Raw genomic sequence first — 23513 nt, forward strand, 5'->3', positions numbered from 1 at the left:
CTTATGCTGTTATCGGCGCTTTCTGGGTAATTCGTGAGTGTTACGTCGATGGTCGCTGTGTCGGCACTCTTGAAACGTAAATCCAGTGTGGATGCTGTCATGGGTCAAGGCACTTGTCGCTTTCGTGACTATCACTGTGCCGACATGGATTTATGCCATACTTCTTACTCCATGACATTGACGGTACGACTCTCCCCGAGTCTGAAGAGCCATCCATAACCTGTGAATCATTCAGCTCAACTTCTGGTCTTTCGCTATCATGTTTGTGCTCTTTGCTATCGCTCTGAATTATTGGATTCGCTTTCGTTACCTCAACACCTACACAAGCTGAAGGAAGCTCCACTGCTCAAAGCGGATGCCCAGGAACTCAATCCAGATGTGAACACACCCGAACAGATGCCTACATTTCACAATTATCTGGATGAATTTCTCCAGGCAGTCCGTGTCTTTGGTTTCCTCGAGAAGCCAGTAAGTCAATCTTCTGAAGCAGCGTTGAGTGTCACGCTGATACATGCAGGTTTTCCATGAACTCGCGAGACATCTGCAGACGCGGAGGCTCATCGCTGGTGACACTCTTTCTCTGGATGAGGACAAGAGCTTTTATTGCGTGATCGACGGCAGTGTACAGGTCTATGCTCGCACGGGACTGCCAAACCAAGCTACAGGAAGCGGTGCCTGGGACGAAGAGGACATGAATGGCTACCAACTACTCAATCAAGTCGGATCCGGAGGCATGTTGTCCAGTCTCTTCACGATCCTCAGTCTCTTCACGGAGAACGTCAAGCTCAGCTGGCAGGACGGCGACAATCGCGACGATGATCTCGACTCAGTCAGCATACCATCAACCAACCAGACACCACCGCGGACGCGTCCCAGGAGGTCAGATTCGGACGTCTCCAACTTTAATCTAGGAATTTGAGGTCACCGACCCGCAGACCATCCGTGTCGTCGTCGGTTCTACAGTGCAACAGGAGGATGTACGTCTCCTCGTCCACCATCTCCCTTCAGGCGCTCACAATCTCCCTTTCCTCAATCTGCCCGTATCCCATCTGGTGGTCGCCCGAAGTCTCATGTTTCTGCAGAACCTGAGAGTCATTATAGTGCGGTTGCCCGCGCCGCAGAAGATAGCACCTTGGCCGTCATTCCAGCAGAGGCATTCCGGAGGTTGACCAAAAAGTTTCCCAAGGCAACGGCGCATATCGTGCAGGGTGAGAACTCTTGAGTTTGTGCTCTTGCGAACACGTCGTTGACGTCGATATAGTGATTTTGACGCGGTTCTCTCGAGTACATTCAACGCGGCACACAACTACCTGGGGCTGACTACAGAAGTTCTACGCACGGAGAAGGCTATCAACGAGATTGCTTGCCACCCGCTGCCACCGATGTTCTACGAGTCCGGGCTCAGGCAACTAAGACAACGCTTCGACGGCGTGGCGCGGACGAACGAGACCGACTCAGCGACGACTATTCAGTATGAACTCGCCATCCCTGAACCCTTCCAAGACGTCGACCCAGGCCGGGCGAGAAGAACCCGCTGACGGAGAGTCCCGCCCGACGAAATATCTCCGGTCACGCCCTTCAAGGGTGTACGCCACGTCAAACTGTGCAAGCCGGTGACCTCCACACGACTGTCGGGAACCGGCGGAGTCGTCGAGGCCTATGGTACGCTCAATGAGCACCGTTTTTGGCCCCAGATGGCAGGTCAACGACGAGAGCCGTCTCCTTCGCGCAGCCAGGCAGGCGTTCCCCAAGTGAGGCGTATGACAACGGAGGACTTCGATCTACGGGACGAGGTCATGTCTTGCATCGCCAAGTCGATAGGCTTGATTCAGCCTCCTCTCAGTGGCGCAGACTCTGTCGAGGCATCGCCTGCATTCACTCCTAGCGAAGCACGGAGTCCGGGCCGTTCAAGTCCTCCTTTGGCTCCTTATCCCTCTTGGAGATAGGTGACGACACTGCGTCGAATGTGACCGGCGCATCGTCGATTCTGACTGATGGGTACATGAGTGGTCTCGACAATGAGGTGGAAATTCTTTTCTTCCCTGCTGGGTCTGTCCTCGCGAAAGCGGGCGAACGAAATACAGGTAGACGGTCTCTTCGCTGTCTTGTGATCATATGCTCAGACGAACATGCAGGTCTGTTCTATGTCATTGACGGCTTCCTGGACATCTTGCTCCCGACACATAAGCCGCCGACCGCAGAAGGGAAAGGAAAGGGAGAACCTCTCGACGAAGAACGCAGCCCACGCGTCCTGGTTTGGGCAGTTGGGGAACGTCGACCCAGAGTAGGACCACAAGCTTCAACGTCCCAGGATCCCGGGAAAACAGCGAGAACACGCGCAAGCCCCTCTTCACTGTCAGGCCTGGCGGCATTGCCGGTTATCTCTGTAAGTCTGGTAGTCGGTTCAGAAGGACAAGGGGACTAACGCTCGAGAAGCCTCGCTTTGCCAGATAGCATCGTACGTCGACATCGTGGCGAAGACCGATACATATGTGGGATCCCTGCCATCGCCTGCGTTGGACCGGTTATTGGAGAAGCGGCCTATAGTCTTGCTGACGCTCGCCAAACGCCTCATCTCCTTGCTGTCGCCGATCGGTACGTCTGCGTGTAAGAGACAAGTGTTCTCATGGCGCTCACAACACTACAGTGCTTCACATTGACAGTTCCTTGGACTGGATGCAAGTCAATGCGGACAAGTACTCTGGCGGCCGGAGGATGCCAGTGACAGCTTCTACATAGTGATCAACGGCCGTCTAAGAGCTATCGCGATAAGGAGAGCGGTGGGATCAGCATCCAGGCTGAGTATGGTCAAGGGGATACAGTTGGCGAACTCGATGTGATCACTGGCTCACCACGGACAAACACTGTACATGCCATACGTGACACAGAGCTGATCAGGATGCCACGGACGTTGTTCAATGCATTTCTTCTCGGTACGTCATATTCGGCATCGTTCGTAGGACCTCATTACAACGATTGTCTACAGCAATCCACGGACAACAGCACAGTGCGTACATCTATCTTCAACTATGACCGCTATTGACCTGGACTCAGGATCCTGAAAATGATCGCCTCTCGAGTGCGGTCCGAGATCGACTCTTCCAAGAAAGGAGCGGTCGAGCTCTCCCGCAGCAACAGCAACCTGAAGACCGTCGCTGTGATGCCCGTCTCGCGCAACGTCCCCGTGGACGCGTTCGCCCGCAAACTGCACGCAGCTCTAGAAAGCATTGGCGCACCTACCTCGTATCTCAATCAAGCCTCGGTCTCAGACCACCTTGGGCGTCATGCATTCACTCGGATGGGCAAGCTGAAGGCAGCGGGATGGCTTGCGGAACAGGAGCAGAAGTACAGGATCGTGCTCTACGTTGCGGACTCCCCTGTGAATAGTTCTTGGACGCAGACTTGCATCCGGCAGGCGGACTGTGTTATGGTCGTCGGTATGGGAGATGATCCTAGCGTCGGAGAGTATGAGAGACTGCTGCTCTCGTTGAAGACCACTGCAAGGAAGGAGCTGGTGCTGTTGCACCCTGACCGCTCCATTGCTCCAGGGTCTACGCGGAATGGTTGAAGGTCCGTGATTCTCAGCGTATTCAATTGGAGCGCGCTCACTTCTTTCACCTAGAGTCGACCTTGGATACATCAACACATCCATGTAGAGCTTCCAGTGCGTTCTCTGTAGATATGGTGCTATGTCTTCATTCACTTATGACCGCTACGCAGGGATCGTAGGGTCGATGCCTCGGACGACCTTACCGCAACAAGATCCTGCCGCAATAGCAGCATTCAGGAACCTCAAGGACCGTGTGCAGAGCGAGATTAGGAAATACCGTGGAGGGTCGGGTGACCCCGTCCTCAACGACCATCATATTCGAGTGACTTCGCAAGGCTTGCGAGACGAATATGCGGTAAATCCATCGGGATCGTACTTGGAGGTGGCGGAGCGCGAGGAATATCGCATCTGGTAAGTCTGCACTCGTGGTCAACTGTAACAAGCTCATGCGTCTCAGGGTGTTCTTCGTGCGCTGGAGGAGTATGGTATCCCGATTGACATGGTGGGCGGTGAGTTGTCAGTTTCTTTATCCTGGGTTTTTCTGACGTCAGTCCTCAGGTACTAGCATGGGTGCTTTCGTCGGTGGTCTGTACGCTCGTGAGGGCGATATTATTTCGAGCGCTGGACGGACGAAGCAGTTCAGTGGGCGGATGGGCAATTTCTGGAGAATGTTGTCTGATGTCACGTACCCATTGTTGCGTATACAACGGTATGTGTTTGCGCTTCATAAACTTTGTTGAGCCGTGAAACTAATTCTTACTTAGGGTCATGAGTTTAATCGGTCGATATACAAGGTGAGGACCCTTAAATGCAGCGATGGAACATATGCTCATGTCGACTTACAGGCCTTCTACGATCTGCATATCGAGGATATGTGGCTGCCATATTTCTGCAACTCGACGAATATCAACACGTCTCGGATGGAGATCCATGAGACCGGCTTTGCATGGAGGTTCATACGTAAGCTCCCGTGGATATGTTTCTTGGGGACATACAGCTCACCGTACGCTCTAGGTGCTTCGATGACACTCGTCGGACTGTTGCCACCGCTATGCGATAACGGCAACATGTTGGTCGACGGAGGTTACAGTGAGTGCGCCGGTCGCGTATATGTTCCTTCACTAACGGCGTACCTCTTGCAGTCGATAATCTGCCGGTAGGGTTGACGTCTCCTTTGCCATGATTAAGAACCTGATGACGGTTCCCAGGTGGCTACGATGATGTCCATGGGAGCAAGTGCGGTGATTGCGTCCGATGTCGGTTCGGTGAGTGGGCTTGTACGTGGTTCCTGGCAAGACGCTCAACATAACTTGTAGCTCGACGACAACTCGCCACGAAACTTTGGAGACTCGGTCTCTGGATGGTGGCTTCTGATCAACCGCTGGAATCCCTTCTCGAATGCGAGAAGTATCCCAGCTATCACCGAATTGCAAGGACGACTAGCATAGTGAGTCCCAACATTAGGCCATCGCGTCGCATTTAATGACATCCGTCCGTCGGTCGTCCAGCGTGTCAAGCGTGAAGACGCTGGAGGAAGCTAAAGTGACGCCTGGGTGCCTGTACATGGGCATGCCCGTCCAGGAGGTATGGTATTCAGCGTCACCAGAGCTGCTACCTATTTGATGTCTTTGCAGTTTGGAACTCTGCAATTCGGGAAGTTTGAGGAGATACAGGAGTCGGGCTATAAGGCGGCCATGGACTTTTTGGAGAAATGGAATGAAGAGGGTAGCCTGCCATCTGCATATATAGGTGAGGCAAGCTCATCGATGGGTGGCAAGAGGGGCAAGAGTGCGCGCCGAATTCAATCTGAGGACAGAATGGACAACACATTGTAGTATACATCGCATTCATTTCCATCCGATACAGTTAACTTATGGCCTCGGATAACTAGTGCTCTTCGCGGTGCCATTACAGGCAGACTTGTCGGACGATCCGTTGGGAGCAAGAACATTGGACTCGCAGAGCGCATTGACTCCTTCACTTCAGTCCGCCGAGCCGATATTGGTGTAAGTATGTGTGCCGTGGTGCTTCGTAGTGAGTATAGTTATCGAGTCCAGGCAGCTCACGAACAATACTGCTGGCATTGATTAAGCATCGAGCCGCTATGGAAGGCGGAAGACAGTGCACTCAGGCTGGCAATCTAGATTTATCGTCGAATTTAGAGATCTCAGATTTCCGATCTCCCTGCGAGTAATTCGCTAGCGCCATCCACTCACTCTTACCGAAGGCCGCTGCGCGGAGACATTGCACTGCCATTACGCTCCGGCTATGGACGCAGACTCGCAAAGACTGCGCGCAAAAGTCGCGACGCTCAATAACTCACTGCATGATCTCGAGAGTGAACTAGAACCACTACTAGCTCAAACGCTTCCCGAGTCTTTGTCGGCTTGGACACCATCCAACAGGCAAAGCTTCAGGTCGCATTACCGTATCTCGTGTATGATCTCGTCTTCAGTGGGTACTCGACAGCACGTATAATTTAACGTTGACCTAAATATGTAGTCTATCTCAAGACAAGAGGCATTGACCCAAAGACCACCCTGTAATTTCTGAACTGGTGTGTTCAATCCACTTCCTAGCACTTCATTCCATCTGACCACATGCCCAGGACCGCATAAGGCAGTATTTTGACAAGATCAAGAATGCAGAAGACCCGAGAAGAGTACGCTCACGCTGCTCGTACCTGACAATGGCTCTGACCTTGACCCTGATTGCAGGAACGACCACTGTCGACAAGGCGGCCGCGAACCGCTTCATCAAGCACGCGATTCACAAGTGAAGGCGCAGCGGCCTCCAGGAGATGAACAGGGACCTTCCCATATTCGTTTCGGCGAGGGCGGGCAGCCGACCAAGGTGCCCGTCAAGATGACGAGCAAGATGGTGGCACGGGCGCAGTACGAGAAGGAACTTGCGGAGGCTGAGAGCGAAGAAGAGGAAGGCTTGGAAGTCATCGACGTCGAGGAAGTGCCAAACAACATGGACATCGACGTCAGCACAACTGCGAAAGACAAGGGCAAGGGCAAGGCGGTCGACAACGACGATGCTGAGCCGTCTTCTGCTGGTCGGAAACGAAGACGACCAGCCATGGACCCTTTCGCTGGCATGTACCTTCACCTACCGAACGCTCTATCATCTTACCTTCGAGGCAGGCTACGGAGATGACAACCCACCCTCTACTGCACAGGAGGAAAGAAGGCGAAGCCGGTCTGGAAGGGTGCAGATGAGTGAGGCTCTCCGCCGACAGCGGTCGCAGTACACCACTCTCAAGTTCCGACGCGGCGAAGAAAGCCAAGAAAGCTGAAAAGAAGGCCCGAAAGAAGGCGAAGCGGAAAGAGTCCATAGGCTGATCGAGTACAGCTTAGTCCACGTTGGGGTCTCATTATATAATTCACCGTCGCACTACCGTCCTGCAATGCCAGTGCAACAGTTGTAGGCATCATGTACAAACATCGTTCAATTCCGATACATACAGCTTATAGTTTAGTTCTACGGAACAGCAGCCAAAATACTCATGATACAGTAAAAATGTACAAGTGTCAACTATGTATACGACAACAACAGCATGCCACCGAGCGCAAAGTCTACAACAACTATGGTACAACAATTTACTTACCTCACATAATCGTACATCCATCCCTCTCCTGACCGAAGTCCGCAAGATTGGGCGACGTCCCGCCCGAGCGCCGCCCGCCGGCGACCACCACCGTGCACGCCCACTCGATGACCGCCCTCCTCGGTGCTGCTCGAGGAAGCGTTCAACCCTCGCCTCGTGGACTTGCGCTTCTTCTCGCGCGCCGCCCTGACAGCGTCCACCGTCTGCCACGAGAAGAACGTCTTCAGCGCCACCCGATGCTGATCCAGCTCGTCCTGGCCCACTCCCAAACCTTCCTCGTCCCGCCCGTCTAAGAAACCCAATTTCCGCGCGTCGTACGACCGCCAGCCCACACGCGGCCGTGTCTGCGGCGCGAGCTCGCGCACGCACCGCTCGCTGATGCCCCGGCAGTCCACAGCGACGATCTGCGCGTCGGCGGCCTTGCGCTCGCGGACAGCCGCACGAAGTCCCGCACGACGGGCTCCGATATGTGGTGTTGTCCACCTCGAGGCCCTCAGGCGGGTGCAGTTCTCGATGAGGTCTCGCACGGCCACATTCGTGACCTCGGTCGCGTAAGAGATGATGAGGTGTTCCAACGCGTGCCCAGGCTGGGGGGCCGAGGAACGCCGGTGCCGGAGTATCTGTGACGGGCTCTGGTGTGAGGTCATGAGCACGTCGTCCGTGATCTGACAAGCCCCTCCAGATCCAGCTTCCGTATGAAAGGCGTCGTCTCCAACAGACGAACCAGTCCGCTATCGCGCAGCTCCGTACCGATCCCCGCCAATTCCAACAGTTCCAGCTCCGGCACGGCATACGCAAGGTGCGAGCACGCGTGGTCCGTGAGCATGATGCACGCTGTCAGGTTCAATGTCGCAGGCGCGTGACGCGCCGCCAGTAACGCATCGAGTCCGTCGGGTCGCGCCCGCCTCGCGCGACGTCAGCTGCACCATCTCGAATCCCCTGTCTTCCTCAAAACACGAGACGAAAGCCTCCACAGACGAGTTGTGCAACGTGCGGCAGAAGCTGAGATCGAGCACCTCGAGAGCCGGGGCGGCCTTGCCGAGTGCCTCCATCGTATCATCGGAGATGTGCTTCAGGCCGGAGAGGCGTAGCTCCTCACGGGAGGGGTTCGTCGCGAATGAGAGCAGTGGCTGCGAAGGAATAAACGCCGCTGCCGCTTACATTCGGGCAGCGGGACATGTCGAGCGAGGTGATGTTGCGGCATACGAGGCTAGTATGCTGCATGTCGTATCCGTCACCGCAGTGAGCCCCGGAGGCACAGCTCGCGCACCGCGGCGAGCGGACGAGAGATGGTGGAGCGTGCGGTCTGTATCATCGAGCAGCCTTGCAAGTTGATCGACGTCAGGTGCGTGAACGCGACCCATCCTCTGGCTGGACGTCCGTGCAGAGATGGTCTACGATCTCTTGTAGCGCCGAGGAGTCCAATTCCGAGTGTCCTCGGAGGTCAAGTTGTCTGATAAACGCGCCTGCGACTTTCGCAAGGCGCTCGAGAGCCGGAGGCGGGATGTTCGGGAACGAGTGAAGATCCAGCTTCACCCAGAGCTGCCCGTCGAACACGAGGCGTTGCCATGCCTTCGAAACCTACAACGATAGGATATCATTGACACCGCATATACGCGTGTGGTGGTATACCTACCCTGCTCAGCTTGAACAATTCCCGGATGCCACGGTCCCGACCGACCCATTTGTTCTTCGACGAAGTTGCATTGCGAAGCGTCCAGAGACCGGCCTCGATCAACTTCTGGTGTTCAGCCTCGCGGAGCTCGACCAGAGAGACGAACACACGGAGCTTCAGCTCCATCGGGAGAAACTCATCAAAATAATTGGGCGTGGGCTGTAGGATAGGCTCGAAGATGTCGGCGGCGACAGGCACAAGATCAAGGGGAGTGACAGGGAGCGGCAGAGGCGACGAGTACGAACGACCCTTCGTGCGTAAGACAGTCCGGTTTGACGAGCTATTCGCGTAGTATATCGGGAAGGACTTGTCGAACTCTCCGATGCCCACCTCCATCTCAAGGGCAGGGGTGGCCAGCGGGCTAATACGAGGCGTGGCAGTGTGAGTCCATGGAGCGAGACAACTCATACGGTCGGCCGAGGCGGGCTCCTCAGGCTCGAGGACGACATCTCTCGACGGCGATGTGGGGCTCGCCGACGGGCTATCCCGCTGCTTCCCCAGGAGCTTCCGTGCCAGGTTGCCCGGAAGCTTCGCCCCACTGGATGATTTCACATTGGCCTTCGTGACGGACAACGCGGAAATCGAGCGCTTCGACGAGTGCGCGGAGAGGCTCGAGAACGAGCGGCGACGAGACGGGATGCGAGAGAGGGCGGTGCTCGTTTCAAGTATATCGGCGGGCGCGCTGGAGGGGCCGGCAACGGAGGCGGAGGTGCTCGGACTCGGCTCCCGATCGCCGACTGATCCATAGCTCGAGCTGAACGAGGAGGGCTCCGGGATCGACGAGGAAAACGTGGGCCAGTCCGAGCTCTCGTAGTTGAGCTCGGTCGTGCCAAAAGAGAGAGGGGGTAGAGTAGGCGGGACGTCTCGGGCCTTCCCTTTGCCCGTTGAGGGTATGTCTGTCTCCTTGAGGGGCTCCTGTGGACTCAGTGGAGAACCAGACGAGGAGCTGCTGCCTGTCGCAGCACTAGTGGATGAAGATGCAGGGGATCCCACAAGCTCGCGCATACCGGACGAAGCCTCTACACCGATAGACATGGAGAACATGTCTTCATTCTGGTCGTCAACCCGGCGATCCTCGACTGCATTTTGCGCGTGGATTAGCAAAGGTTGAGATACGCCCTTACCCTTGGAATCGGCAGGATAGACATCCTCCATTGTGTCGTCGGGGGGAGGGGTTCAAGATCGGCGATGTTGTGGGCTGTCTTTAAAGCTGACAACATGTCCGTAAGGTCTGAGATGCGTGAGGAGGAGGACTGGGGGACCCTCGCAGGGGCCTCGAGGTGATAGAGGCCCTTAAGCGATTCATTAGAGTCAAAATCGAAGAGAGGTTCAGGCTCGCCGTTATCGATGTCGTGCGCACGGCTCATGGCGAGAGCCTGCGAATCTAAGTGCGTGGTGCGTGTGCGGGAGTGGGCGGTGCAGATAGTGATACAGATCGGCGTGGAAGATAGAAAGCGAGAAGACGGATGAAAGCTAGAAAGGAGGGCTGGGTGGGAGTGCTGCACCAGGACGGACAGGCAGCTGGTGCATGGTCGTCCGGAACGGTGGAAAGAGGAGACAGCCTCGGAACGGCGTAGCGATCAATGCGGTCACCTCTTATCTAATCACGCCTTAGCCCTCTCCCGCCACCCGTCTCCCTGCTACACATCCATCGCCCGCAGACGTCGGTCGCTCGAAGGCCTCAACCGACGCACGCGACACAAGCCAACACTGGCTTGGCTCGCAGTCAACGGATCACGGAAGATCAAGACAGACCTCCGCCTACCTCCTTGCACCCGCAAAATTTGGCCTCGCATCCATACGCAAGTCGACCAAACTGGCACAATCGCATATTCATACACATTGGAATAACCACTGTACAATATTACCTAGCGTGCGCAATGGTATCGTGGGCCATACTGGCGCATAGTCAGGTCCCATAGCGCAACGAGCTGTCGAGAGCGAGCACGGGTCGAGAAAGCAGAGCGAGCAAGAAACGAGCGGGGAAAGGCAGCATGGAAGCAACATGGAGGTCCTAACCTGCGGGGAATACAGACGGAACAACCGACCCGTCGAGAAGCGCAAGTGTGGTGCAACGGACGAGTGCTTTGCAGCACACCGCGATAAGAGCCTGGCGAGTACCTATTTGCCCTTGCTCTTGTTCCAGTTCTCGATTACCAGCTTGAACCTTCAGCGTCGTGTTAGCGCACACGCTCCGCGGGTGAGCATGTGGCCACGCACCTCTCTTTGTGGGGCATGTTGGGATCTTGCTCCTTCAGACGAGCAACCTCGGTCTGCATGAACTTGTTGAATTCCGTGAGCTTCTTCCTACCACCTGCAGCACCTTTTCCTATGCAACGTCTTAATTCCATGTCTTATGCGAAAGACTACGCTGCACGTACGCTTCTTGACCACCGTGGTCTTTTTGGTTGTGTCGGGCGGCGCAGTCTTGCAACCATGGTCGCTATCAGGCTGCAATGACGTTTGGATCAGTTCCAGGCTCGACAACCTCACGGGACCGGCTACTGACAACCTCGAAAATCAGGGGAGGATAGGAAGAGGCCTTGGAGTGGGCCGAGGGGGTGGTTGCAGGACGAGAGAGGGTGACACATCGCGTCGAAGCGCAGGGGCCTTATACGAGCCCAGAAATTGCGATGACGGGTTTAGTCCTGTTCAACACGCTTCCTCGCGGTTCCCCGCTGTCCTGCCCCCAGCCACTCCGGCCACGTAATGGCGGACACCTCTTCTGCTGATCGAATGGGCCCCCATGCTTGCAGACACTGCTGTATCTCGACACTCATATCCACAATCCTTCGGCCCATGCACGTCGAGATTGGAGGATCAACGGTCGTCTCTGCGAGCTAGTTGGGCAGTACGCTGCGCACGTGCTACCCGGTCTCATTCTGCTGGGTGCGCCGGTTCCGGAGGACAGTCGCACGGTGCGTCCGGGGCCAAGATCAGTTCGCCGGGGTCCCGGTCGCCAGACCGCTATTCAACGACGCGTCGCGTCACGGGAGGTCAGCAGCCCCAGCCCAGACGAATCTCCGCAACATCCTACGAAGGCTAGCCCAAATAAATGTGAGAGAGCAAACCGATCCGCGACAGTTCCATATGGGCCCTAGCACGCCCTGGCACATAGATAATGGCCTAATACTAGCAACCAGTTCCACACAATGCCTATCGGCCTCCCCCTGCGCGTGGCAGAGCTCCCCTCCCGGCTTCACTAGAGCGCAGCATCTTTCGAATGCGCAGCAGCACGGTCGACACCCGCGATTCCCTCTATCAGGCTCGCACCGCTGATAATTCCTGTCGTAGCAACCAAGAACTTGCGCCCTGAATACCTCTCAGTAAGCCACTCCAACCGCACCAAAGGAATGACTTACCCTTGTTCTGCCGGCCAACCCACCTCAGCGCAGCGATCTCCGTGTATGTGCACCCTCCCAGGAAAAACACGAGCGTGGTCGTAGGTGTGTCCCTTGGCAGGACTGTATACCGTTAGCCTGAAACTCGCACAAAACGCTGGAATTTCGCTCACTCAGTGACGAGGCCGTCGCACTCGCGCCGTCCAGGCTTCCAGCTCCTTCTGGACGATGTCGACCGTCCCACCCGGTATGCTCGCTGCTACGTCCTCGAAGCCCTTCCACCACAATGGGGTGCGCTTGGACTTCTGTGACGGCAACCCTTCAGCTTGCTCCCGTCTGACCCGTCTTTCGCCCTCTTCTCCCTGTCCGCAGCAGGGTTGCTGAGGACGCCGCCCTTCTGCGCGACCACTGGACCAGCCGCACGCTGATGGGTGCGTATCCAGAGTAGACGTAGCTGATGTCGTTCTCGAGGTCGTCGACGTTGTCGGGATCCTCGATGAGCAGGCGGAGGGACTTGCGCAGCGCGGCGTAAGGGTACTTGGTCGCTGCGGAAGTGGCTTGGGCGGAGGGTGGCAGAGGGGTCGGGAGGAGGATGCATAATGGGGGCGCGGATAATGATAGGAGCAGTGGCAGGAGGTTGTACCCGTAGGCCTGCGCATCATTTAATGTCAGTGGCTCACTGGGAGGAGCAGCACGTACCTGTAGAATTTCACGCTTCATGTTTTCTAGCGTTTTAGCCTTGATACCGCCGCTGATTATGCTGGCGAGGCACAGTAGCCGGACGACGACCTGCATCTCTGCCCCTGTGCTATCAACTCCTCGATAGCGGTCAGTTGCGCAGGGATGTCATACGAGGCCAGGAGATCTACGCAAGCGGACCAGTCAGCCATGCAGCCTACGCTGTGGATATTGTATAGAACGACTGACTTTGTTGAATCTCGAGCGACTTGTTGAACTGGTCGTTTCTCGTCAGAGGACCAGCATCTCAGATAGCCCAGTATCTGACAACACTGTCAGAATGACTGAGACATAGGCCCACGATACTCACGAAGTCTCAGGGACTGATGTTCAGACTGCAGCCACCGAGCTTGTTTACGAAGTCCCGCAATTGCGCAGGCGTCTTGGCTTGGTGCCTAAGCTAGTCCAGGCATAAGCAACTATTGTGCACCCCAGGCCATAGTCCTACCTTGTAGTCCTCGTCCAACCGTCGTGCGACCTGATTCAGCTTCCGGCCTACATGGCGAAATTCAAGTCACGCAGTTCAACGAAGAGCGGGTCGGTCGCTGTGGTGAGATGATGCTTCTTTTGTTTCTCCTTCGCTAGTGTGGACGTTGGATTTGGCGGTGTACTTGATGAAGCGGCGTTGGGCTGTCCCGGGGTCGCGGTGGGGCCAGGAGGGAGGCTGGGACCTCGACATGCGCTGTATCTACAGTCAGAAGCAGAGCTTGATGACACTGGAGAGACCACGCACATTCTTGATGCCAAACGACTCGTCGATGAGACCTTCGTACGTCAGCTGTGTGAGCAGGGGCGTGATCATGTCCGCCCCTCTGTCGATGATGATCAGGGAGTCGATGGGGCTTTGGGCGGCCTGACTCGTGCTCGGGCTGGACGTCGGTGGATTTCGGTGGAGGAGATTCGCTAATCGCTATGTACTCGTAAGAGACGTGGTCATGCGGGAGGGCGTTGACGTACCGAGGCATAGTCGCCTTTACCGACTATTCGAGGGAACGGGCCGTACACACGCTGCAGACCATCCAGAGCCTGCATGGAGTTGTATATCACCGTCTCGTCGCCGTCCTGTGATACGGACTGAGTGGATTTCGATGGTAAGGGTAGAACGCCAACGTACGACCCATAGCTCCTTGAACGCATTGTCGTTCTCCAGCGAGATGACGTCCTCTGCGATGGGTATGAACTGCAGGTTATAGAAAGAAATTGTGATATCTCCCAGGACGCCCTCTTCCTCCAGTATCCGGGTGACAAGTGTCGAGGTACGGGGGACCAGGAGCAGCGTATATGTTGCTTCTGGGCTTCCCGGGCATGTCGCTTGAGTTGCTCTGGGTCCCGAGACATTTCAGCATCCTCGAGGCTTCATACATCAGATCAGCTACCAGCTATGAGCTTGACCCACTTCACGAGCGGACGACACAGGTACACGATGTTCGTAGTCGTTGCAGAAAGAGGCCCGGTTCAAGCCAGAACATCTTGTCGACTCCATGGTGCTGGCAACGCAAGGATGAGCACCTCGCATCCCGTACAAGGTACAGACCGCATACCTTAAGCAAAGATACCTCAGTCACCAAGCTGAGAGGCCCGGCCAAGGTGGGGTCCAGCACGAGAGTCTTCGCGCCATTCACAGAGTTCAGTGCATCTACCAACCCTTCCGCGCTTGCTCCTTCAGGGAGAAACGTCCAGGAGATTCTCCGCCTCGCTAATCTGCTGTGAGGAGTCGCCGGACGTCGATGCGGTGAGTGTAGCCATGGGGTGCGGGGGATGCGCGCGTGGACGGTCACCGCGCTGCCGCAGGGTCGCGCCACCGACCCGACGCGTCCGTGGACGCGATCGCATGGGCGCTCGCCGACGGCGCCAAAGCATCGTTCTGCTCTTGCCATGGTATGTCATCTCAGTCTTACTGAGGCTGGGAATTTAGCTCGCTCACCCATAGTTGACAGTCGTCTGAGCTTAGGTACACCGCAAACACTCAACTTGAGCACTGTGAGTACTTCACAAGCCCTCTTCTGCTGGACAGGCACCCTGACAAGGCCGTTACATACAGTGCACGCTCGCTACACCGGCACAGGTACGAACCTACTCAGATATTCGGTCATTCTTTCTTACGCAGCACTCTATCTCAGGCCATGCCGATCTGACGAAATAGTACGTCTTTGTCCACTGAGTGTCCGTGCGTGCGTTCTCACCTATCCGCAGCGAATGGCTCACGCACCAGCACCGGGACACCCTCTCCTCCATTGTGGGGCACCCGCCGCTTGCCTCGTACCTTGCCATCGCTGATGGAGAGCGGTGGACGGGTGAAGTTCGAGATGACGAGGTGCGTTCTGGGTGCGTTGGATAGCTGGGAAACACGTTGACCAGCTTTGTGTAGCGCATGCTGCAGCCTTGCGGCCCGCCTCCAGCAAAGGATGACTGAAAGCGATGCTGCGCACTGTTCAGCGCGTGACATGACCTTCACGCTCGAACTGCGCACGGTTGCTGAAGCTAGCGGGGACCCTGGTACAGGTGGCTATAGTATGTGAGAGCGACTCCGTTGACGTACAATTCTAGTTCTGGCACATATCCATTCTAGAGCACGAAGTGACGCCTCAATGCTATCCAACGCACTTGCTATAATTCTCCCATTGGCTGTGCCAGCCAGTCGTGGACCCCTTTACCAACTTCCAAATCAGGAAAAGCCTTCGTGCTACCATCGGGCGCCAAATCGAAGCACTGGGTATTATCCTTGCTTTGACAATGATGCGGCGTGGCCTTGCCCATTTGACTCTTGACAGCTGGCACTGCGGCCCGTCTTGGCGGTGTGCTCTTGGAGACCAGAGGTCCCCCACTTGCGGTGCCACAACGACTGCTGCCACATATGGATGGCGCCGCAGCGGCAAGCCCGTTAGTCGGGACGCTTTGTCTGGCTTATGAAGGCTAAGTACTCAACGCGCTTTGACCCTGACGTCCTGGTGGCGCAGTCTCTCTATATTAAGCTGATCTCGTGGCCACACAGTATCCTTTTGCCCCGCGCTCTTTGTTCCTAACACAAAGCACACCCGAAGTGAATATTCCTCGGTTCGCATTCGTGGCCTTGCTTTGGCTAAGATTAAAGCGCCTATCGACATCATCCAAGCGAAGAGTCCTCTGTTCCTATATCTACGGCCACTGCTAGGAGACGGCTCTCTTTCGATCCCACCCCGTCAGATTGCGCTGGTGACCTCAAACGCAGACGTCCGCCGCGCAGTGCCTACTGGCTATTGTCTCACTGTGGCGACCCTCTACGGTCTTTTCCCTGCTATGCATTTCAACATGGAGTTCGCACGTACGATGTCGACTCCCGACATCTTCAATCGACCTCTGCCCCCGCTGCCTCCCTCGATATCGCCGCGTCCTGCAAGCGGGCGCTCGCATACAGACAGTCTCTTGACGCGCACAAACAGCGTCAACTCCGAAGACACCCTGTGGACGGCACCTTCGAACGGCAGCGGCAGCCCTACACAATTCAAGAAGAATCGGCTATGGGGCCGCCACAACTCCTTCACCTTCGGACGGAAGAGCAATCGCCCCAGCCGGCGTTCCTCGCTGACGGATGATACGGCCACGTTGGTCTCATTTGGTGAGGTCGAGAGTCTGTGCGACGACTCGTCTGCGGAGAACGCTGCTAGTGAGACGTCCTCGGTGATATCGGAACAAGATCACAGGCGTTTCCGGATCTCAACAGGACGGTCGAGCGGTATGGCATGCCTCATCATCCGTTCAGCATCGAAGAGGTGCCCTATATGCAGTCGTACTCCCCAACTGCACTCGATAGGTAAGTGCTCGTCTTGCCGACAGTGATCCTTGTCTGACACGAGCGACTTACAGCGACTACCATACGTTTGAACTTCTGCGGCGACTCAATCCGAACATCAATTCACCGACCTTCCACGACTACGGCAGGAGACCGCCTAAGAATGTGCTTGACCTTGGATGTGGCGAGGGCCACTGGGTCCTGCACGCCGCACGGACATGGAGGTCGGCAGGCACGCATGTGACAGGGCTCGACCTCATCGACTTGTACAACAACGACCATGGGCGCGTCTCAAGCACGCGTGAAGGAGAGGCGCCACCAAGAAACGTCACCTTCGTGCGCGGGAATATGTGCGTCGTTCACTTCCGTATTTCTGCTGGTTGCTGACAGTGGCCGCTATAGCCTCAAACACCGTCTGCCCTTCTCAGATGGTAGTTTCGATCTCGTCCGGATGGCGAATCTCACGCTCGTCATCCCCTACTTGGATTGGGACTTCGTGTTCTTCGAGATCAAACGCGTCCTCTGTCTGGCGGGCGACTCGAACTTGTTGACGACCAGCTGTTCTTCCCGCGGATCCCCTCGATCTTAGAAATGCGCGGCTATCAGGTCCCTAGTCCTATCAACCCTGACTTCTCCCCAAACCTCTGGCAAGAGCTCTTGAGCGCTCGCCACGACGCCCAATCCATCCAAAGGCTCTTGGGTTCCTCCCCGCCCAAGCGACCTCAGTCGCCAGGCAAAGGCACAAGCGGTCCCAGTCTGATGTCGAGTACGACTCCAGTGCGCAGGCAGCGCAGGAGCTGGAGAAGATCTTCAAGAGCATGCTCGTAGACAAGTATGAATACGCGCCGGAGACACACCAGTACTTGACACACGCGCTGGAGCACTTCTTTGGTCGCGGCCAGGCGCGGATGGCCCATGAGTTCCGCCTCGGAGTACCCTCGCGCGAATTCGTGGATGGCGGCGACGTTCGGGAGAGCACCAAGCGGCCCGTCAGGCGACCGAGGCACAGCGACGGCGATGTGCAGATACCGACGAGCCCGCGAGACTGCGGTCTTTCGACTCGACATCGACATCAAAAGCGCTGAGAGTGCTTGTTGGAGATGGAGAATCCTCGAAGCCGCCGAAGGCTCCCCAACCGTACCAACCGCCTGGGCTCATCTTACTCCCGACTTCTTTGAACAAGCTCCTTCCGTTCTCTCCTACGGAGCTAGAGATGCATGCGTGCAAGAACATGCATACCTTGCTCTCCTGCAAGAATGCCTTGACGACCTACTGATGGAGCAGACGGCGAAGATGGCGTGCCCTTGTTTTCGGAGGATGAGGTCAATGACTACTTCTTCGAATATGACCAGTGAGTACTCCGTGCCCTCGTCAGTATCGACCAATCTCTGATGATCATGCAGATTCAGACGGAAGCGGTTCAACTGGCCCATGGACTACCCTGGCTTGCGAATGGAGAAGAGAAGTTGAAACGTCGCCCCTCACTCCGCTACTGCGACTCGGCTCAAGCTCGCCCTCATTTCAAGGGCGGGATCGCTCGTCATCCAACCCCATCAGCCCTCGCAAACTGAAGACCAAGACAGAGAGGGCAATAGAAGTGCGCGTGATCAGAGTCTACAATGTGGTCAACCTATAGAAGTTCGTCTGCGATGTTTTTTGCACGATTCCCCCTTTCCTGCTCGTTATTAGTCTAATTATCGCCGATATTGTGCGATTCTACGCTCCTTCAAGTTCCTATCGTTGGTCTTGCACGACCTCCATGCACACTCGCTAGATCTCTCGCAGTTATCACATAGACGCACTCTGTACCATAGCATACACTTGTTGTAGTTCTACGCATTATTTGACGAATATCCTTACTGCTTGCCCTCGCTGGAGGACGTCTTGACGGGAAGCTGCTGGTAAGTTCGAGTCCGAAGAAGTCGGGGTAGAGACGCGTCAGCGATTGGTCAGCGAAGAACTGACGCGTCGTGCTCGTGACCGCGCTTCATATAAACGCGTCGCGAGGCTGTCACGGTCGTGTGTTAGCTCGCTCAGGCTGCCAGTGCGGTCCTACATCACCTCTGCTCAATCCTACTGCGTCTCTGGTCATGTCTAATACGATGAATACCTTTGTCCAATCATTCACACATCTCAAGGATAGGCAAAGGCAGATCAGGCTTTGCCGATGCTCCAGCGCATCGCGTCCCTCGTGAAGCCGATTATGCGCAAGCACGGCTGGGTGCTGCCCGTGCTCTCCGAGTTCTTTCCAGAAAGCCCCAATCTAGTAGGTACGCCGAATCTACCTTGCTGCTGGTCCTGAGATGGCTGACACGATGCATGTATCAAGGTCTCAGTACGTCCCAACTGTGCTCAGCGTCATCAGGACCCTGACTTCTGAACCAGATATCAACGGAGGACAAAAGATTCTCTTGAGATTGCGTCCGGCACATGCACCCGATACCTTCTATGACGAGGAGGACATCGTCCACACTATGCTGCACGAGGTAACCTGCGTATCTACCACCCGTGACATCACTATGCTCATCCAGTCCTCACGAAAAGCTCACGCATAACGTACACGGACCTCATGACGAGAAATTCTACAAGTTTCTTGCGGGCCTAGAAGAAGAGTATGCCGTGCTCAAACGGTCGGGGTACGCGGGTGAAGGGTTCTTCACAAAGGGCCAACGACTTGGTACCAATGTCTCGCACAATCTGCCGCCTCATCTCGCGCGCCAGCGAGCCCTCGACGCGGCGGAGAAGCGGCGACAAATCAACGCCGTTCTAGGCGGAGGGGGAAAGTTGGGCGGCGCAAGAGGTACCGTGAACAAGTCTCCCCGCGAGTTGGCTGCAGAGGTATGTTCACATCTGACGGTTTGTCATGATGTGTGTATTGACAGCGGTGTAGGCAGCAGAGAGACGCATGCGTGACGAGAAAGCCTGCGCCTCTGGTGCCGTCGCACAAATGGAAGCGGAGAAGGCCGCGAAAGAGAGCGTGGTCAATAGGGTGATTGACCTCACAGTAGAATCAGACTCGGACACAGACTCGGACGTCGAGGTTGTGGATGGACCTCAACCTGTTGCGGGACCATCTAAGGCATCCAATCCGATCAACGAAGCAAGGAATGCGACGAAGCGGCCGTTGGACAAGACGTCATCTGCGAACTTGAAGCGCAGCAGAACCACGCAAGTCGCGTCTTCAGCGGCCTCCACGTCCGCTCTTGCCGCCAAGATCGTACCTACGGAATGGTCTTGCCCACAATGCACGCTGGTGAACGAGGCACATTTGCCCCATTGCGCGGCATGCGACTTTGCCAGTCCGGCCGATGCAGATCGTCCTCGCCAAACTGACGGCGTCCCTGGTGCCCTGCACTCTGTCGGTGAATGGGCCTGTCCACAATGCACGCTCATGAACAAAGCAGAACTCCCCCGCTGCCTGGCTTGTGACGGCCCTCGTCCCACTAACAACCGTTCGGTGAAGCGGGTTCAGCCTGAGACCGAGGGATGGACGTGCACTTTGTGTGGCGAGGCGGGCATGCGGAATGATTTCTGGAGTTGTAGCTTCTGTGGGAGTATCAAAACTCAAAGTTAGACTCTGCATTTCTCTCAGATATATTACATCTGTGCTGTGCTGTTTTGCCGGGCTATGGTACATTCGGTGTCTCACTAGTACTATACTGTAGTTGATATAATCTGACCTCTTGGTCTTCATTTGAATGCACCCCTAGTAACCTTTGCTCGTCCATTTCAGTTGAGATGTCTAGCAACTGGAGCGAGCGTTCTAGATGTACAGAGTAAATAACAGACACAGATGGAGCACGAGAGGTCAAGTACGTACCAGCCGCACCCACAAATTGCGAGTGTGTCTTCTCGTTTCTGACGGTGAGCGCAATGTATGCTATGATATCTCTGCCCATCGACTTGCCGATACTCATGACCAGCGACAGGGTGTCGACTAGAGCAGGGATGATCCCAGGATCAAACACCTAATTGTGGGAAGTTCACTATATGCGTCGTCATATTCCTTGGACTCACTATGTCTGCCCCGATGATGACGTCCGCATCGATCCTGCGAATTAGTGCCTCGAGCGACGGTCGCGCGACAGGGTCAGCTGCATCCGTCCAGTCCATCCGTATGTAGTGTACATTCGGATGAACGGACGATATGTCTATAATCACTATGTAAGGCAGGTCACGTTGATGAAGTGAAAGACATACTGCATGGTAGCTGTATGTTGTTTGGCAGCGCTTCAGAACGGCCGAGTCACGTCTGTCAACCGAAGCGCGGAGCGGTCGTGAACATCTTTTGTAGTAGCACTTGACTGCTGCTGGAGCGTTGCTACGACGATCCCAAGAAAGCCTGCGCCGCACCCGAGTTCGAGTACGTGTTGGCCTTGAACCAGCTCTGCAAAGAGGTTGGCCGTTACGTGGGATTGTAAATGCGACAGCAGGCTTGCCTGGATGTAGGATCAAGAACTCTGCCAATGTGATGCTAGCCGTCCAAGTTGTCAGTCCTGTGGTCCCCCTCTCGATGAGAGTACGAGACTCTAGGAGAGTTGCACTGGCAACTCCGGGAAATATGGAAGCGCGCGGCGCGCGGGACTCTTCCACAAATACGTGACATAGCTCTCCGAAGGTGGCTGAGTCCCTGACATCCGCTGCTGATTTCAAGACAGCAGTTCAATCAGCTAGGGAAGACGCACGATGAAGAGCTTTGAATCAAGTCGACTAGGTGGTTGTATAGGCGGTCGTCGATCTCAGCGTCCTGCAGGAACAAACGTTAGCTCACAGTGCTAGATGACTGGGTCAAGCTCACCTGCCCATCCAACAGTGCGTCCAATTTCCGATGGCCCATTTCCAGAAAAGGGCTTGATATCGTTTGAGGGTGGGTAAGCTTGGAAGTGCGGGCTGAGCAGCAAGCGATTGAGGAAGAAGTCATGGGCTTCTTCGAAGTGGATTCCGGGGAGAGTTGACAATAGTCGCAGAGGCGAGAGGGATGCATATCCCCGCACACAGAAAAGAGGGGATCCGTGAGGTCCAAGTGCTCCCCGGGCATTGAGTATCATAAGCGATCGCTCAACGTTTGTTGCATTGAGCTTGGACGCGACGGTGGCGGCAGGTGCGCGCGTGCGTGCTTGCCCTGAAGCTGCACGTGCCCAGTAGCAGACCCACCTCTGGATTTTTCTGCCAGCGCTGGCCAATGCTCGCTCATCTGCGCACCGTCGCTCCTCGCCGGACACGGCACCATGGTCCGTACTCGGCCGTAGTCGCGGTCTTGCGACCTCTCGTGCATCTGAAGAGGAAGAATCGGAGTCCTCCATTCCTCTTCCTGCCGCTCAGCGAAAGAAGAAGTCATCCGACGAGAAGGACCCTGACTTCTCAAGATGGTTGAACACGACGGGTAAGCTGTACAAGGACCCAGTCAGGCCCGCAACTGGCTTGGTGGAAAAGTAGTTGAGTTCGTCTTCATCGCTCAGATGTTGAGCCGCGGTTGACGTGGTGCCATGGGACAGCCGTTTCCGTTGAACCCGTCCTTCAAGCCGCCTACGCCTGTGTCTGGGATACTCCGTGAACGGATCTACAACGAGTACCTACTCGATCCCGAGCTGTAAATGTGCGGACGCTTTCGGAACGACATGGCATAGCATACAACGCGTCGATGCCATTTTGAGGTTGCGGGTCTGGAGGAAAGCTGGAGACAGGTTAGTCGCCATTCTCATTGCTGTTGTGCACTGCACACGGTGCTATGATGAGTCAAAATCGATTAGTCTTTAAGACAAACACATGGTTAAACAAACTTTACCTTTCTGATCTTTCTCCTGTTCTGCAGCGTATTAGAAGATGTACTGATGCGCCGCCAGGTATTTGAGACTTTACCCTCAGCCAGGACAACACTGACCCATTCTCCTGCTTGGTCCGAATGGCGGAATTAGGAGGTGAGTGCTGCTAGCCCATGTTATGCAGTTATGCCGGGTGGATGAGTTCGCGAGTTTGGAAGACCACTGTGGTGCCTTACATCGCCCGGTGTGTTGTTATAACGTTCTCAATCCCACCTGAACTGTTCGCATTCAGTTCGATTCGAGACAAAGACATTGATGAATTATTTGCAGAACAAGCCCTGCAAACCGGTTTCCAAGCGGGCATGGAGAGATACTCGGAGTCTCAGATGTCATTACGAACCGAGGTCTCACAAAGCTTACAGTGGAGCTGAGTGAGGATGCCATTGAGGCAGATGCTGCGAGCTCTGCCACAAGGACCGTGCACGAGACCGGTATCAACGGCTTTTTGGGAACCAATTGTCGAAGGCCAAGTATGTTGCACTATCGGCCCCATCTCTTGATAGTTGGTCGCTGAAGATCTGCAGGATCCCATTGTCCTACGTGAACTGGAGCGTGCACGTATGCAAGATCGGAGCCGAGCGAAGCCGTTGCCGACGGCAAGGATGCACAAGCTCGTATCCCTCATCCCAAGGAGGAGGTACATGCTCTCGTACATCGACTGGTCGGTCCAGCATCAAGTTCGTCGATGTCGGCGGCGCGTACGTCGATGTTGATGACCGTTTGGCGAGGTTGAAGGCGGCCAAGCACCGAGCTCAGGTGAAAGCGAAGAGGAGGGCAAGCGTTCATTCGACGAAGGGTGGTGCGAAGTCGAAGGCTGCTGTCGTGACGCACTGAGTAGTGTTTACTGTCTCTAGTTGCTGTTCTGGATATGATACTTGTGATTCACCGCTTTATTAAATTCATTGCTCTCGGGTGTGTATGGCTGTGGTCGGATTTCAGACTGAGACCTGAAGTCATCTCGCCTTTCACGGCACCGTGTCGGACTGTCTGCACAGAACATTGCAA

General features: G+C 55.5%; 9 protein-coding genes across 9 annotated transcripts; 7 read left to right on the forward strand and 2 right to left on the reverse strand.

The window, feature by feature from the left end:
- Positions 1 to 91: 91 nt before the first annotated feature.
- Positions 92 to 5560, forward strand: B0H18DRAFT_1084095 (uncharacterized protein; the record flags this gene model as incomplete). Its single annotated transcript, XM_048031747.1, has 32 exons — positions 92 to 136; positions 236 to 305; positions 338 to 468; positions 518 to 829; positions 854 to 879; positions 964 to 1208; positions 1262 to 1284; positions 1347 to 1471; positions 1516 to 1662; positions 1757 to 1856; positions 1886 to 2084; positions 2136 to 2254; positions 2284 to 2386; positions 2437 to 2595; positions 2648 to 2682; positions 2715 to 2738; positions 2774 to 2913; positions 2987 to 3007; positions 3055 to 3549; positions 3625 to 3668; positions 3721 to 3835; positions 3874 to 3961; positions 4008 to 4059; positions 4109 to 4263; positions 4315 to 4344; positions 4396 to 4510; positions 4565 to 4639; positions 4739 to 4815; positions 4867 to 4997; positions 5059 to 5134; positions 5185 to 5338; positions 5442 to 5560. 32 exons carry the CDS (start codon positions 92 to 94, stop codon positions 5558 to 5560), a joined length of 3750 nt encoding a protein of 1249 aa, XP_047895575.1.
- Positions 5561 to 5818: 258 nt separating this feature from the next.
- On the forward strand, positions 5819 to 6897 carry B0H18DRAFT_1084096 (uncharacterized protein; the record flags this gene model as incomplete). The annotated part of the gene is made up of 7 exons (XM_048031748.1): positions 5819 to 5888; positions 5927 to 6004; positions 6085 to 6107; positions 6159 to 6212; positions 6332 to 6654; positions 6696 to 6764; positions 6795 to 6897. 7 exons carry the CDS (start codon positions 5819 to 5821, stop codon positions 6895 to 6897), a joined length of 720 nt encoding a protein of 239 aa, XP_047895576.1.
- Positions 6898 to 7159: 262 nt separating this feature from the next.
- On the reverse strand, positions 7160 to 9993 carry B0H18DRAFT_953464 (uncharacterized protein; the record flags this gene model as incomplete). Its single annotated transcript, XM_048042191.1, has 6 exons — positions 7160 to 7828; positions 7888 to 7997; positions 8119 to 8293; positions 8325 to 8469; positions 8524 to 8744; positions 8800 to 9993. 6 exons carry the CDS (start codon positions 9991 to 9993, stop codon positions 7160 to 7162), a joined length of 2514 nt encoding a protein of 837 aa, XP_047895577.1.
- A 971-nt stretch (positions 9994 to 10964) lies between these two features.
- Positions 10965 to 11590, forward strand: B0H18DRAFT_173768 (uncharacterized protein). The gene has a single exon (XM_048036964.1). The coding sequence runs from the start codon at positions 11195 to 11197 to the stop codon at positions 11546 to 11548; it is 354 nt and encodes a 117-aa protein (XP_047895578.1). The 5' UTR covers positions 10965 to 11194; the 3' UTR covers positions 11549 to 11590.
- A 5-nt stretch (positions 11591 to 11595) lies between these two features.
- Positions 11596 to 14764, reverse strand: B0H18DRAFT_996117 (Sec1-like protein). The gene is made up of 20 exons (XM_048045387.1): positions 14592 to 14764; positions 14459 to 14524; positions 14294 to 14312; positions 14032 to 14204; positions 13875 to 13979; positions 13644 to 13827; positions 13589 to 13605; positions 13436 to 13547; positions 13366 to 13412; positions 13276 to 13317; positions 13228 to 13252; positions 13158 to 13180; positions 13107 to 13134; positions 12969 to 13044; positions 12879 to 12939; positions 12568 to 12830; positions 12424 to 12515; positions 12353 to 12394; positions 12201 to 12302; positions 11596 to 12150 (listed from the first exon to the last, which is right to left on the reverse strand). Exons 1-20 carry the CDS (start codon positions 14748 to 14750, stop codon positions 12041 to 12043), a joined length of 1746 nt encoding a protein of 581 aa, XP_047895579.1. The 5' UTR covers positions 14751 to 14764; the 3' UTR covers positions 11596 to 12040.
- B0H18DRAFT_996127 (splicing factor 3B subunit 10-domain-containing protein) lies at positions 14765 to 15522 on the forward strand. The gene is made up of 5 exons (XM_048045388.1): positions 14765 to 14795; positions 14855 to 14897; positions 14959 to 14982; positions 15038 to 15059; positions 15111 to 15522. The coding sequence occupies exons 1-5, from the start codon at positions 14793 to 14795 to the stop codon at positions 15253 to 15255; spliced, it is 237 nt and encodes a 78-aa protein (XP_047895580.1). The 5' UTR covers positions 14765 to 14792; the 3' UTR covers positions 15256 to 15522.
- A 279-nt stretch (positions 15523 to 15801) lies between these two features.
- On the forward strand, positions 15802 to 18545 carry B0H18DRAFT_996133 (uncharacterized protein). Its single transcript, XM_048045389.1, has 8 exons — positions 15802 to 16574; positions 16598 to 16707; positions 16761 to 17036; positions 17089 to 17203; positions 17245 to 17386; positions 17413 to 17736; positions 17766 to 17907; positions 18148 to 18545. The coding sequence occupies exons 1-8, from the start codon at positions 16194 to 16196 to the stop codon at positions 18320 to 18322; spliced, it is 1665 nt and encodes a 554-aa protein (XP_047895581.1). The 5' UTR covers positions 15802 to 16193; the 3' UTR covers positions 18323 to 18545.
- A 181-nt stretch (positions 18546 to 18726) lies between these two features.
- Positions 18727 to 20367, forward strand: B0H18DRAFT_996135 (WLM domain-containing protein). Its single transcript, XM_048045390.1, has 5 exons — positions 18727 to 18800; positions 18830 to 18956; positions 19072 to 19172; positions 19231 to 19524; positions 19577 to 20367. Exons 1-5 carry the CDS (start codon positions 18777 to 18779, stop codon positions 20258 to 20260), a joined length of 1230 nt encoding a protein of 409 aa, XP_047895582.1. The 5' UTR covers positions 18727 to 18776; the 3' UTR covers positions 20261 to 20367.
- Positions 20368 to 21465: 1098 nt separating this feature from the next.
- On the forward strand, positions 21466 to 23342 carry B0H18DRAFT_953467 (uncharacterized protein; the record flags this gene model as incomplete). Its single annotated transcript, XM_048042192.1, has 7 exons — positions 21466 to 21557; positions 21765 to 21787; positions 21860 to 22118; positions 22209 to 22370; positions 22633 to 22692; positions 22779 to 22978; positions 23140 to 23342. 7 exons carry the CDS (start codon positions 21466 to 21468, stop codon positions 23340 to 23342), a joined length of 999 nt encoding a protein of 332 aa, XP_047895583.1.
- Between the last annotated feature and the right edge of the window lie 171 nt (positions 23343 to 23513).

Source organism: Fomitopsis serialis, assembly GCF_022376445.1.
Source record: "Fomitopsis serialis strain Sig1Antser10 chromosome Unknown B0H18scaffold_19, whole genome shotgun sequence".
Classification (NCBI taxonomy): Eukaryota; Fungi; Basidiomycota; class Agaricomycetes; order Polyporales; family Fomitopsidaceae; genus Fomitopsis; species Fomitopsis serialis.

What these genes read in the sequence shown, in the direction of transcription:
- B0H18DRAFT_173768 (XM_048036964.1), top strand. Translation starts at nt 11,195, where the DNA reads ATGCGAAAGACTACGCTGCACGTACGCTTCTTGACCACCGTGGTCTTT.
- B0H18DRAFT_996117 (XM_048045387.1), bottom strand. Translation starts at nt 14,750, where the DNA reads ATGCGATCGCGTCCACGGACGCGTCGGGTCGGTGGCGCGACCCTGCGG. An exon ending in AGGCGGAGAATCTCCTGGAC is followed by an intron (nt 14,525 to 14,591) that starts GTTTCTCCCTGA and finishes AATGGCGCGAAG; the next exon opens with ACTCTCGTGCTGGACCCCAC. An exon ending in CGTAGCAGCGAGCATACCGG is followed by an intron (nt 12,395 to 12,423) that starts GTGGGACGGTCG and finishes GTCCAGAAGGAG; the next exon opens with CTGGAAGCCTGGACGGCGCG.
- B0H18DRAFT_996127 (XM_048045388.1), top strand. An exon ending in AAACACTCAACTTGAGCACT is followed by an intron (nt 14,898 to 14,958) that starts GTGAGTACTTCA and finishes CGTTACATACAG; the next exon opens with TGCACGCTCGCTACACCGGC. An exon ending in CATGCCGATCTGACGAAATA is followed by an intron (nt 15,060 to 15,110) that starts GTACGTCTTTGT and finishes ACCTATCCGCAG; the next exon opens with CGAATGGCTCACGCACCAGC.
- B0H18DRAFT_996133 (XM_048045389.1), top strand. Translation starts at nt 16,194, where the DNA reads ATGCATTTCAACATGGAGTTCGCACGTACGATGTCGACTCCCGACATC. An exon ending in TCCCCAACTGCACTCGATAG is followed by an intron (nt 16,708 to 16,760) that starts GTAAGTGCTCGT and finishes AGCGACTTACAG; the next exon opens with CGACTACCATACGTTTGAAC. An exon ending in ATCCATCCAAAGGCTCTTGG is followed by an intron (nt 17,387 to 17,412) that starts GTTCCTCCCCGC and finishes AAGCGACCTCAG; the next exon opens with TCGCCAGGCAAAGGCACAAG.
- B0H18DRAFT_996135 (XM_048045390.1), top strand. Translation starts at nt 18,777, where the DNA reads ATGTCTAATACGATGAATACCTTT. An exon ending in CTAATACGATGAATACCTTT is followed by an intron (nt 18,801 to 18,829) that starts GTCCAATCATTC and finishes TCTCAAGGATAG; the next exon opens with GCAAAGGCAGATCAGGCTTT. An exon ending in AGAAAGCCCCAATCTAGTAG is followed by an intron (nt 18,957 to 19,071) that starts GTACGCCGAATC and finishes CTTCTGAACCAG; the next exon opens with ATATCAACGGAGGACAAAAG.